Here is a 12,175-nt window from a genome sequence, read left to right on the forward strand (position 1 = left end):
GTGCTAAATTGAAAAATAATATCAAATTACAAGCATAAAATTAAAACTTTGCAACTTGGGGAAATGTGCTTTTCAAAATTAAAATGTGAATTAGCTATATGAAAGAAAAAAATCTTAAATTTTATGTAAAATGACAGCTACTAACATTTTGTAAGGCCAAGAAAACTATTCTAATCTAGCAAAACGTAAGTAGAACTCAATTTCAGTCTTAAATGAGCTTTGGGTGAGATCTCTGTTGAAGTCCATGAGAATCTTTCCATGGACTTCAATGGCCTTGGATCAGTCCCAGCTGAAAATAATCATCCTGAGTGAAATCATAACACTAATGAATCGAAAGACAAAGTGTCCCTTAATTGCAAAGATGACAGGAGTTCCCTCGGTAGATAGGGGTACTTTCAGACTAAGAAATAGGCAGAAAATTACCTCTGCTTGTTATTAATACATTTTGAATTCAGCATGCTGATTATATTGATGATTAAACTATTCTACCAATTTGCTTATATATTCATTTACATTGTGCTGTCTAGATAACCTGAACTCTTCTAAACAGCAAGTCAAACTGTTATTTAGATAGCACTATTCCCAGTGGCACAGAGTCACTTTTACGTTGGGGGGGGGGGGGGGGGGAATACAAGGGTATGACTGAATAATTAAGCCTTGCCGTGTACTCTGGTGCTTGCAGTTAGGCTACTACTTTCTTCTAAGTTTCCTTATCTTTCTTAAAATCCTGTCTGTTTTCAGGGCTAGTCATCCTAGCACACCTAGTAAAGGATTCTAATTTAAAAACAGCTGTCCCTTTAAAACAGGCATTTTTCCAGCCCATCCTCCTTTCTGGCAGATTTTAGATTTACATGCTGTGGCGAGCATAATGAGAACAGTGGGTACAATTTCAGTGCCATTTCCCACATCAATTGGGCATGGATGTAAAATTAATAGATAATTATAGGAAGAACTATTCCTATCAATTTTGAGCAGAGGTGGTTAGCACTGTGGTGATGCACACATCTAGAATACTAAGGAAAAATATTTTGACATAAGGGAAGTATTAAGGAATGAAGTTTATAGATTGAAAACATCCATTTCTGAATAATACAGAAATAGGAGTTGAATGTATAGGAGAAATATTTAAAAGATGAAATAGCAGCCCTGCAGTCAAGCTCTGTGAAAGGATATACTTTAGGGAATTAGTCATATATTTGCTTTCTTCATCCTCCCTACAAATCAGCAGCTATATATTAATTAGTGAGGAATCCTGTTTGGGGTTGGGGAGGAAGATGCAGGGATCAGCTTTTATGCAGGCTAAATCTGTAATGGTTATTTTTTTAGAAAACATGCTCCTTGGCCAAATGGCTTTCTGAGACCAAAAATGGTTACTAGAAATATCAAGCAGTGATCTGGGTTAACTAGAAAGAAGGATCAACTTTTTCTCTGTATCTCAGAAACTGATACCTGTCAATGTAACCATGGGCACTGTGATGTACCTAGAACTAGGGATGTTAAGTATCGATTAATTAAATAGTCGAGTAACTTCATGAATTCTTATTGGTTGGTCAGCTATTTTTTAGTCCCTGGGGGCGGGGGTGGCACCAGAGTCCCGAGCCCCACTCCCGAGGAGACTCCTGCCGTTCTGTGCTGCTGCCTCTCTATCAGAGGCAGCAGCACGGGGTTCCAGGTGGGAGCTGGTCCGTGAGGGGAGCCAGTTTAACAACCAGATCCCCTTGCAGACCAGCTGCCTGTTGCCCTGTGCTGCTGCCTCTGATAAAGGGACAGAGGGAAGGGTGGCAGCAACCCCTGTTTAGGGGAGGGTCTGAGCTCCCAGACCCGGTAGGAGCTGGAACTGAGTTAGGCTGCCTGCCCACTCAGCTCCTAATATACTTTAAATGCAGAGTCACAGCGGAGGTAGGTCCCAGACCTGTTGCAAGCCAATACCAAGTCAGGCTGCTGGCCAGCCTGCTAAAAAAGTTACTGGGGGGGAAGGGGAGAGTGGAAATGCGTGTAGTCTGTAGATTTAACCGATAAGCTTTTGCTTATCGGTTAATTGACTACACCAGTGTTTCTCAACCAGTGGTACAAGTACCCTTAGGGGTACTCGAGAGAAGTCTGAGGGGTATGTCAACACAACTGACATTTGGAGAAAACTTAATTTTTGTTGTAAGTTTTACAGTGTTTTATTATTTTTGTACTTTTTACACCCAAAAATTTCATCGCCCGCCTGGCTATGATTAAGTTGTTTAAACAAATGTGTTGCAATGGTAGAAAAAAATTGTGTGTGTCTGAAAACTGTAGGTACTGGGGGTACTTTATATAAAAGGTTGACAAACACTGGACTACACTATTACATCCCTACCTAGAACCAGATTTAAGTAATGATTAAATCAAAACCAAGAAGATAGGAAAAATGCTAGTGGCGGTCTGCTTCTCGTTTCCCTTATCAGATATCAATAGTGGGGCCTGGAATTGGGACCTGTTTCTGTAGAGAGAATTACAAGCCTGATGCTTAGAACACTGAACTACCCACCATGATGACACTCTGGAAAGAATTCAACCTGTTCTCGCCTGAGGCAATAGTTATTAGAATGCTATTTTGTTCCACTGGCACTATGTCCTCGCCTTTTGGAAAGAGATGAGAGAATTAACCCTAACCCATTCCCCCATCTTCTGCAGTGCTGGAGGACAAAAAGCAGATATCTAAACCACTTATGAAAAAACGATAAAACAGTTTTAACTTTGTGCTGGCAACAGATGTTCCTAGTCCAAGTTCATCTCTGATTCATTTAATGATTGTAAACACTGAATGCCTGAGCTATAAACAAAGACAGAAATAGGCATTATTTTGAGATATTCTGGAAAACTGTTTTTAAAATTCCCAAAGCTGCTTCAGAAAGTCCATAACCTATCTGATGATATCATTTCCTACACAGCCATTTGTAGCAACTGTTTTTGGCACTGTGGAATAAATTCCCTTGTGAGCTGTGGATCACCAAAAACCTCACCACTTTCCACCCCCACTGCACGATGAATTCTTTTTGCCTCCCCTTCTCATGAATATATAGGAATATGTGTGTAAGTGTATATATAGTATATACTCATTCATAAGAAGACTTTTTCTGGAAAAAAATTCTGCTGTGATGAAGAGTGGGGGTTGGCTTAAGAACAGGTCTTCCGAAACCCCAGGAAGGACTTGCTAGTGGCTAGTAAGATGGACTGTAAGATGGGTAGAAAGCTGGCTAAACTGTCTGGCCCAATGGGCAGTGATCAACAGCTCGATGTCAGCTTGGCGGTTGGTTTTTAGCAGAGTGCCCCAAGGATTGGTTCTGGGATCGGTTTTGTTCAACATCTTTATTGATGACCTGGATGAGGGGATGGATTGCACCCTCAGCAAGTTTGCAGATGACACTAAGCTAGGGGGAAAGGTAGATATGCGGGAGGGCAGGTATAGGGTCCAGAGTGACCTAGACAGATTAGAGGATTGGGCCAAAAGAAATCTGATGAGGTTGAACAAGGACAAGCGTAGAGCCCTGCACTTGGGATGGAAGAATCCCAAGCATTGTTACAGGCTGGGGACCGACTGGCTAAATAGCAGTTCTGCAGAAAAGGACCTGGGGATTACAGTGGACGAGAAGCTGGATATGAGTCAACAGTGCGCCCTTGTAGCCAAGAACACTAATGGCATATTAGGTTGCAATAGGAGGAGCACTGCCAGGAGATCTAGAGAAGTGATTATTCCCCTTTATTTGGCTCTGGTGAGGCCACATCTGGAGTATTGTGTCCAGTTCTGGGCCCCCCACTATAGAAAGGATGTGGACGCATTGGAGAAAGTCCAGCAAAGGGCGACCAAAATGATTAAGGGGATGGAGCACATGACCTATGAGGAGAGACTGAAGAATTTGGGTTTGTTTAGTCTGCAGAAGAGAAGAGTGAGGGGGGATTAGATAGCAGCCTTCAACTTCCTGAAGGGAGGTTCCAAAGAGGATGGAGAAAGGCTGTTCTCAGTAGTGATGGATGGCAGAACAAGGATCAATGGTCTCAAGTTATAGTGGGGGAGGGTTAGGTTGGATATTAGGAAAAACTATTTCACTAGGAGGGTGGTGAAGCACTGGAATGGGTTACCTAGGTAGGTGGTGGAATCTCCATCCCTAGAGGTTTTTAAGTCTTGGCTTGACAAAGGTTGATTTAGTTGGGATTGGTCCTGCCTTGGGCAGGGGGCTGGACTTGATGACCTTCTGAGATCTCTTCCAGCCCTATGATTCTAGCAGGGAGTCTCTCAGCTGAGAGACTCTTCACTGATAATACTTAATACTTCAACAAGCTTCGGGGGTAGCAAGTTAGTCTCTACAGGATAAACTTAAAAAACAACAAAAAGTCTGGTAGTACTCATGATACCATCTACATGTTTTGTCAGTCTATAAAATGCTATCAGACCTTTTGCTGTTTTTTAAGTTAATAATTTAACAATGAACTTTTAACACTTCCTAGCAGACAGCAAATCCTTCAGCCTGCATTGCTCCCTGTGACTGGGAAGTGTTAAGAGCACAGTGTTAAAGTGTTAAGTGTTGAAAGCTCAGCTTCTAGTTATTCTATTATGTCTTCTAGTTTTTCTATTATGGGAACTAATAAATAACTTTTCTTTATCTGCCCTCTCCATGCTACTCATGATTTTATATACCTCTATCATATCCCCTCTCAGTCTCCTCTTTTCTAAACTGAAAACTCCCAGTCACTTTAACCTCTCTTCATATGGGACCCGTTCCAAACCCCTAATCATTTTAGTTGCCCTTTTCTTAACCCTTTCCAAGGCCAAAATATCTTTTTTGAGGTAAGGAGGCCACATCTGTACACAGTATTCAAGATGTGGGTGTACCATAGTTTTATACAGGGGCAGTAAAATATTCTGTGTCTTATTTTCTATCCCTTTCTTAATAATTCCTAGCATTCTATTTGCTTTTTTGACCGCCGCTGCACACTGCGTGGAAGTTTTCAGAGAACTATCCACGATAACTTCAAGATCTCTTTCCTGGTTTGTCATAGCCAAATTAGCCCCCATCGTACTGTACATATACGATGGGGGTTGGGGTTATTTTTCCCGACGTGCATTACCTAACACTTATCCACATTAAATTTCATTTGCCATTTTGTTGCCCAATCACTCAGTTTGGTGAGATCTTTTTGGAGTCCCTCACAGTCTGCTTCTGTCTTGATTATCCTGAACAGTTTGGTATCATGCGCAAATGTTTCCACCTCACTGCTTACCCCTTTCTCCAGATCATTTATGAATAAGTTGAAAAGGATTGGTCCCAGGACTGACCATTGGGGGACACCACTAGTTACCCCTCTCCATTCTGAAAATTTACCATTTATTCCTACCCTTTGTTTCCTGTCTTTTAACCTGTTCTCAATCCAAGAAAGGACCTTTCCTCTTATCCCATGGCCATGTTATGAGACAAGAACTTTCTCAGGCCATGTCTTTACATGGATTGATGTTCTGGAGGTCAATCTTCTGGTGTTTGATTTAGTGGGTCTAGTAAGGACCCATTAAATCAAATGCTAAGAGATCCCTCCCCCCCCAACAATGCTGGTATTCCTACTCCTCATGAGGTATAAGGGAAGTCGATGGGAATGTTTCTCCCACTGTGAAGATGGCACCAAAATTTGAATCAAGGCATGTTGACTCCAGCTACACAATTAACATAGCTGGAGTTGCATATCTTAATTCAAACTTATCCTCTAGTGTAGACCTAGCCTCAAGAGCCAATCTGGCACTGTGGATCACCAAAAACGTCACCATTTTCCATCCCCAGCGCATGGTGCATTTCTTTTGCCTTGCTTTCTCATGAACTTTCAGGAATGTGTGTGTAAAATATATATAATCTTAAAGACATCCCTCCACTGTACCTATACAGAAGCACCTATATAAAATAAAATAGCATTGCTACAAGTTTACTTAAATTAGCTGATTTACACTCTCATGTGTTCCTCATCTTTTCCTTCCATCAAAAACTCCTAATGAAAACTAATTAAAACCAGGTGGATTCAAACACAATAGCAGAAAATAAATAAATAAAGTATGCAGTTTTTTATTAATTCTTATGCAACAGTGCTTGAAATCAATATGCCACAGCTTCTAGGATTATTTAATTGCTTCTGCTGTTGAAATTAGTTCCCATTTGTATAAAATAGCCAAAATGTTCACCCCCCCAATAACAGACAATAAAATGCTAATATTTAAAGGATTTTTGGGTCAGGGCCACTGACCTACAGAAAAAGTGAGAAGCAAAAGAAAAAAAAACCTTTTCTCTGATATGGCCCCCAACTGAGAAACAGAAATACGCTCCCCACGTTCCCTTTTCACACTAGACCCGTTGGGGGCCCAGACTAGTCGATCTTGTGTGCTCCAGCCCCGCGGGGGTCAGTGGCAGGAATGGAATGCCAGTGCAGGCTCTCCAATAGTGGGTGGAGAGCCCTGAGCCTCAGGGGCTGGATCCAGGCAAGCTGAGGGCCACATCTGGCCCTCAGGCCTTACGTTCCCCACCGCTGTTTTATAGCATACAAAACAGGTTTTTTTTAAACTGTCACTTTTTAAATTGCATTTTGAGTTATACAAACCCTACTTTAGGAAAACCCCTTCTATTAGTTACTTCTATTGTCTCAAATATGTAAATTGTTACCATAAGGAGCATTACTGTACTTTTGCAAAGGGAATGCATTGTCTGACCTTAGTTTAATGCCACATATTTTAATGATGAGGTTTTCATACCTCTGGAAAACATGTTCAAACATGTCCATTGGAAAAAAAAACCAAAGCTTGTCTTAAGCATTTTCAGCCGTGCTGCCCTCTGCTGATTTGCAATGCAAAATGTGTGATGCACTGGCAACTCAATATTGCAAAGCTGTGCTACAATGTAAGTCAGAAAAAAATGTCTTTACAGTTAGATGTTCTTTTTTACAATATAATCAAATACAATCTTCCATCTCACATGAGTACCTTTTAATTCAAATTAGTGCATGACTGTTTACAGGCTCTCAAAACTGCTACACTTCTAACCAGGTAACGCTTAAGGTTAACTCTTCTAATCAGGTATTTTAGCATGCTTAGATGGATCCAAGGAAAGGGCCACTCTTACAGTCCATACAATACTTTGGACTGCATTTCTTTTATTATTTTTTTTTTGTAAAAATATATACTTCATTATTTCTCAATTTCTAATGATAGTTCTGGATTTTTATCATTCCATCTCTCCTGGGTCCTATCTCTCTTTGCAGCGTGAATGCCACAGAGTTCCTTCTTATATTTAGGTGGTTTTTTAAATAGATTCCTATAGGACAAAGCTTCAGGAACATATCTCCCTTCCACTGCCCAACACCATTTAAAACTTTTTCCACCCTCAAAACTGAGACAACAGCTGGCCAGTTTGTCTTTAATTCCAACACAACACAAAGTTTGTTCTACGGAGAGACACATGAATGACAGACTGCATTTCACAAAGTTATCTAGTCCCTCAACAAACATTTCTTTCAGGGTTGTGAAAGCGTGGTTGACTTCTTGCTGAATCAGGTCCTAAACCATCAACTCTTTTTCATAAATAGAATTATTTCTGGAACTAACCTGCCACTCCTAACTGATGTGTGGCATACCCTGGTAACCTGCTGTGCCCTTCTCCTAGCCACAGTGTCAGCGTGGATGAGTTTGACTCCGCATGGTGGAAAGTAAAGCCCTGCAAAGCAGCAGCGGTTATAAATTTGCTTTGGAGGATAGGAATGTGCAACCAGACTGCTATTCTGCCTTCTGTTCTCCACTGCTTGACAGACTCTAGGAAAAAAAAAAAAAAAGGACAACATAAAAATCATTGTTTGCTCTCATACTGTGAAAATAAAAGGGGTATGGTATATTTAATGGCTCAAGATTTTGATGGTTCAGCTCTATATACACAGAAGCAGCTTACAAGTACAGGCAGTCCCCGAGTTACGCGGATCCGACTTACGTCGGATCTGCAGTTACGAACGGGGCACTTCCTCTCCCTGGTCTCGAGCAGACCAGGGAGAGGAAGCAAAGCGGCGGCGGAACGCGCGGCCAGCTGACAGCCCAGACGCGTCTGGGCTGTCAGCTGGCCGCGCGCTCCGCTCTGCTCCCCCCCCCCCCCCCCGTCTGCAGACCAGGCGGAGGGGGAGCAGAGCGGAGCAGAGCAGAGCGGCGGAACGCGCGGCCAGCTGACAGCCCAGAGTCTGCCGCGCGCTCCGCTCTGCTCCCCCCTCCCCCGTCTGCAGACCAGGGGGAGGGGGAGCAGAGCGGAGCAGAGCAGAGCGGCGGAACGCGCGGCCAGCTGACAGCCCAGAGTCTGGGCTGTCAGCTGGCTGCGCGTTCCGCCGCTCTGCTCTGCTCTGCTCCGCTCCGCTCCGCTCTGCTCCCCCTCCCCCTGGTCTGCAGACCAGGGGGAGGGGGAGCAGAGCGGAGCACGCGGCCAGCTGACAGCCCAGACGCGTCTGGGCTGTCAGCTGGCCGCGCGTTCCGCCGCTCTGCTGTGCTCCACTCTGCTCCCCCTCCCCCTGATCTGCAGGGGGGGGGGAGCAGAGCGGAGCACGCGGCCAGCTGACAGCCCAGACGCGTCTGGGCTGTCAGCTGGCCGCGCGTTCCGCCGCTCTGCTCTACTCTGCTCCCCCTCCCCCTGGTCTGCAGACCTGGGGGACGGGGAGCAAAGCAGAGCAAAGCCACGGAGCCCGAGGGCAGCAGGATAGCCACGGCGCGTCTGGGCTGTCCCGCTGCCCCCATGCTCCGCGGCTTTGCTCCGGACGCCTGTGGTACAGCAGCTGGGGCGCTGCCGGTTGGTCCCGTAGCGCCGCTCTGGGTGCCACTGGACCAACCCAGCAGCACCCCAGCTGCTCTGCCCCAGGTGTCCCCTAGTCAGCAGCTGCTGAAAATGACCAGTGGCTGACTACAGGAAGCTCCTGCCCCGCGCTTCCTGGAATCAGCCGCTGATCAGTTTCAGCAGCAGCTGACTTGGGGATGCCTGGGGTTCTTAAGTTGAATCTGTATGTAAGTCAGAACTGGCGTCCAGATTCAGCCACTGTTGAAACTGATCAGTTTTAGCAGCGGCTGAATCTGGACGCCAGTTCCGACTTACATACAGATTCAACTTAAGAACAAACCTACAGTCCCTATCTTGTACGTAACCCGGGGACTGCCTGTAGAAGTATAAATGACCTTATCTGTAGTTACAATCAGGCTGTGTCTACACTGAGCCACTTATTCCGGAAAATCAGATGCTTTTCCGGAATAAGCTGAGAGCTGTCTACACTGGCCCTTGAATTTCCGGAAAAGCAACAATGCTCTACTGTACAAAATCAGCCACTATTCCAGAAAAACTATTCTGCTCCCACTCAGGCATAAGTCCTTATTCCGGAACACTGTTCTGGAAAAGGGCCAGTGTAGACAGCCCAGTAGTCTTTTCCGGAAAAAAGCCCTGATCGCGAAAATGGCGATCGGGGCTCTTTTCCGGAAAAGCGCGTCTACATTGGCCACAGACGCTTTTCTGGAAAAAGGGCTTTTCCGGAAAAGCAGCCTGCCAATGTAGACGCTCCTTTTCCGGAAAAACTGAAAACGGAATAGTATTCCGTTTTAAGCAGTTCCGGAAATTCATGCCAGTGTAGACACAGCCTCAGAGTTTTAATTCAAACACCTGTCTTTTCATAATAATTCTGGGAAACACAGTGAAAAAAGTTTACCTAATTTAGAATAATGCTGAAAACATATCTCCAAAGAAGATGGCAATGGGAAGTAAGGAAACTTATTCTGAACATGAAAATAACTGCATAGTTTCTTGATCCATCAAGTTATTTGCTGCTATTACTAGAAATTAAATAGAAGAAATCTTTATCATTGTCTAAACAGTGGATCTCCTGTATTGTGGTTTGCAATATTATGTTTATGGGTTTTCAGCAGAACTTTATGTACATTTTGCTGACAGCTTTGCACAATCGATACTGTAGATTCCGCCTGTTCTGCATATTCACTTCCCCCCCCAGTAATAGCAAAGTTAAAGGTTGACTACTGTGTTGTAAAATTCTAAACCCAAGGTTACACAATTATGCCAGCTCCAGGAAATAATTAGATTTGAGGTTTGTAGGCCAGCTGTATAAGAAGTATGCTTTCTCTTCAGAATAAACAATGACAGGAACATTGTATACAAGAAGGAATTATGACATTTCGAGGGATTACAGAATGGATTTTGGAAAAGGAACATTATCAGACTTAACATTCAACTAAATTTGCTTCTCCATATACCATTAGCACTATAGAATTTTAAAACTTTAAAAAAAATAAAACTTATTTTTAATTAATATTTTCCTGCCTTTTACACTGCATATATTGACCATAAACACCCCTCTCCCCCAGATTCATGGGTGGTGGGTGAACCTAGGGCTGGGTTCTGCCTGAGACCCTGCCTCTGCTGCCCACACTGTAGGGGCACCTTCCTTCTACCCAAGCAGGGATGTCCTGTGGCCTACAGTTCTCCCAGGAGGCCTGACCTTATTCTTGCCTCCTCCCTGGTAGCACTTGTGGCCCATGGTCTGGCCTCCCCCACAGAGCATGGGCAGCCCACAACCTTCCCTGTTTGCCCTCTCTTGTCCCAGGTTCCCCATCCCTGGAGCATGGGGAGGCTAGCAGTGCAGGGCTGAACCCTGGGCACCCTAGGAGACTGGGAGAGCTGTGCTGAAGGGGTGGAGCCAGCTTTGAATTTTGGGAAGGCATTCCCCTCTCCTCCCTCTCATACCTGCTGCCCATGCCCAGATTCCTGGTAAACTGGTATCTGATTGCATAATGTGTCCGCTGTTGGTTTGCAGATCCCAAAGATCAGTGTTTAAATTTTGTAAAAATGGCAGAAGCCATGCAAAATACACTCTGCGGGGTGCTGTATAAAACCTCGGTCATTCAGCATACCAAATTGTAATGACATAATGAACAAATTACAGTAAAACTCCAGTGGTCTGGCATCCAATGGTCCGGCACTCCGGATGGTCCGACACCATCTGGAACCCGGAAGTGCTGGACAATTGGAGCTGCTCTGCCCCCGGCTTCTCCGATTTAGCCGCTGCTGAAATTGACCAGCGGCTGACTCCGGGAAGCCTGGGGCAGAGCAACTGAGGTGCTGCTGGGTTGGTCCCGCAGCGCTGAGGGGCGCATCCCCCCCACTCCACCCCAGACTCCTCATAGCCCCCCCCACTTCCAATAGTCTGGCATATTTGATAATCAGGCGCCCCCTGGGTCCTAAAGGTGCCAGATTATCGGAAGTTTACTATATTTTATTTGGGTGTGATACTGCCATCGTTTTCTCAAATGACCAAGCAGTCCTAGTGAAGTCAGTGGGAGGTGGGGGTGAGTATAGGATTACTGGGAATGTTTGTTACTATGGTAAAAACAGAGAGGAGTCTTGTGGCACCTTAGGCTACGTCTAGTCTGCAGGCTTCTTTCGGAAGAAGCTTTTCCAGAAGAGATCTTCCAAAAAAACTTCTTCCGAAAGAGCGCGTCCACACTGCCAAAGCGCATCGAAAAAGCGATCTGCTTTTTTGAAAGATAGCATCCATTCAGTGTGGATGCTATCTCACATTTATACTGTGATTACTATGGACAAAGTGGCCACCAGGGCACCTGTCCTTTTTTCTCTTCTTTCAAAAGAATTCCCTCTTTCATGTCCACACATGCCTTTTCCCGAAAGAACTCTTCAGGAAAAAAGGCTTCTTCCTCCTAGAAAGAGATTTACCAATGTCAGAAACCCCCCCTGTTCTTTCAATTATTTTTCAAAAGAACTTGATTGCAGTGTACTTTGTACTGTAGACATACCCTTAGCGACTAACACATTTATTTGGGCATACGCTTTGGTGGGCTGGAACTCACTTGGTCAGAGGCATTTGAGGATGGGGGCTGGGGCCCACCAAAACTTATGCCCAAATAACTTTGTCAGTCTTTAAGAGCTCACAGGGCACCTCGGTGTTGCTGCTGAAACAGATTCACATGGCTACCCTCCTTGGTACTGTTGTGTACTTTATGTAGATGGATGCCCCTGCCTCTTACTGGACAGATGATATTGTCCTGGGAGAAATCTGGCTCCAGTTCAGCCAGTGGGAGGTTTCCCTACTGATCCCAGGATGTCAGCACCCTGGGTAGGAAGATCCCTTCTTCGGA

General features: G+C 44.6%; 1 protein-coding gene across 1 annotated transcript in view; it reads right to left on the bottom strand.

Moving 5' to 3' along the window:
• Nucleotides 1-12,175, bottom strand: part of NUDT6 (nudix hydrolase 6) — a 30,419-nt gene that overhangs the window by 17,911 nt on the left and 333 nt on the right. The window contains exon 2 of the mRNA XM_075929858.1: nucleotides 7,604-7,807. Within this exon, the coding sequence (XP_075785973.1) occupies nucleotides 7,604-7,807 (204 nt within the window). The remainder of the gene's footprint in view (nucleotides 1-7,603; nucleotides 7,808-12,175) is intronic.

Source organism: Pelodiscus sinensis, chromosome 5 (genome assembly GCF_049634645.1).
Source record: "Pelodiscus sinensis isolate JC-2024 chromosome 5, ASM4963464v1, whole genome shotgun sequence".
In the NCBI taxonomy this organism is placed as follows: Eukaryota; Metazoa; Chordata; order Testudines; family Trionychidae; genus Pelodiscus; species Pelodiscus sinensis.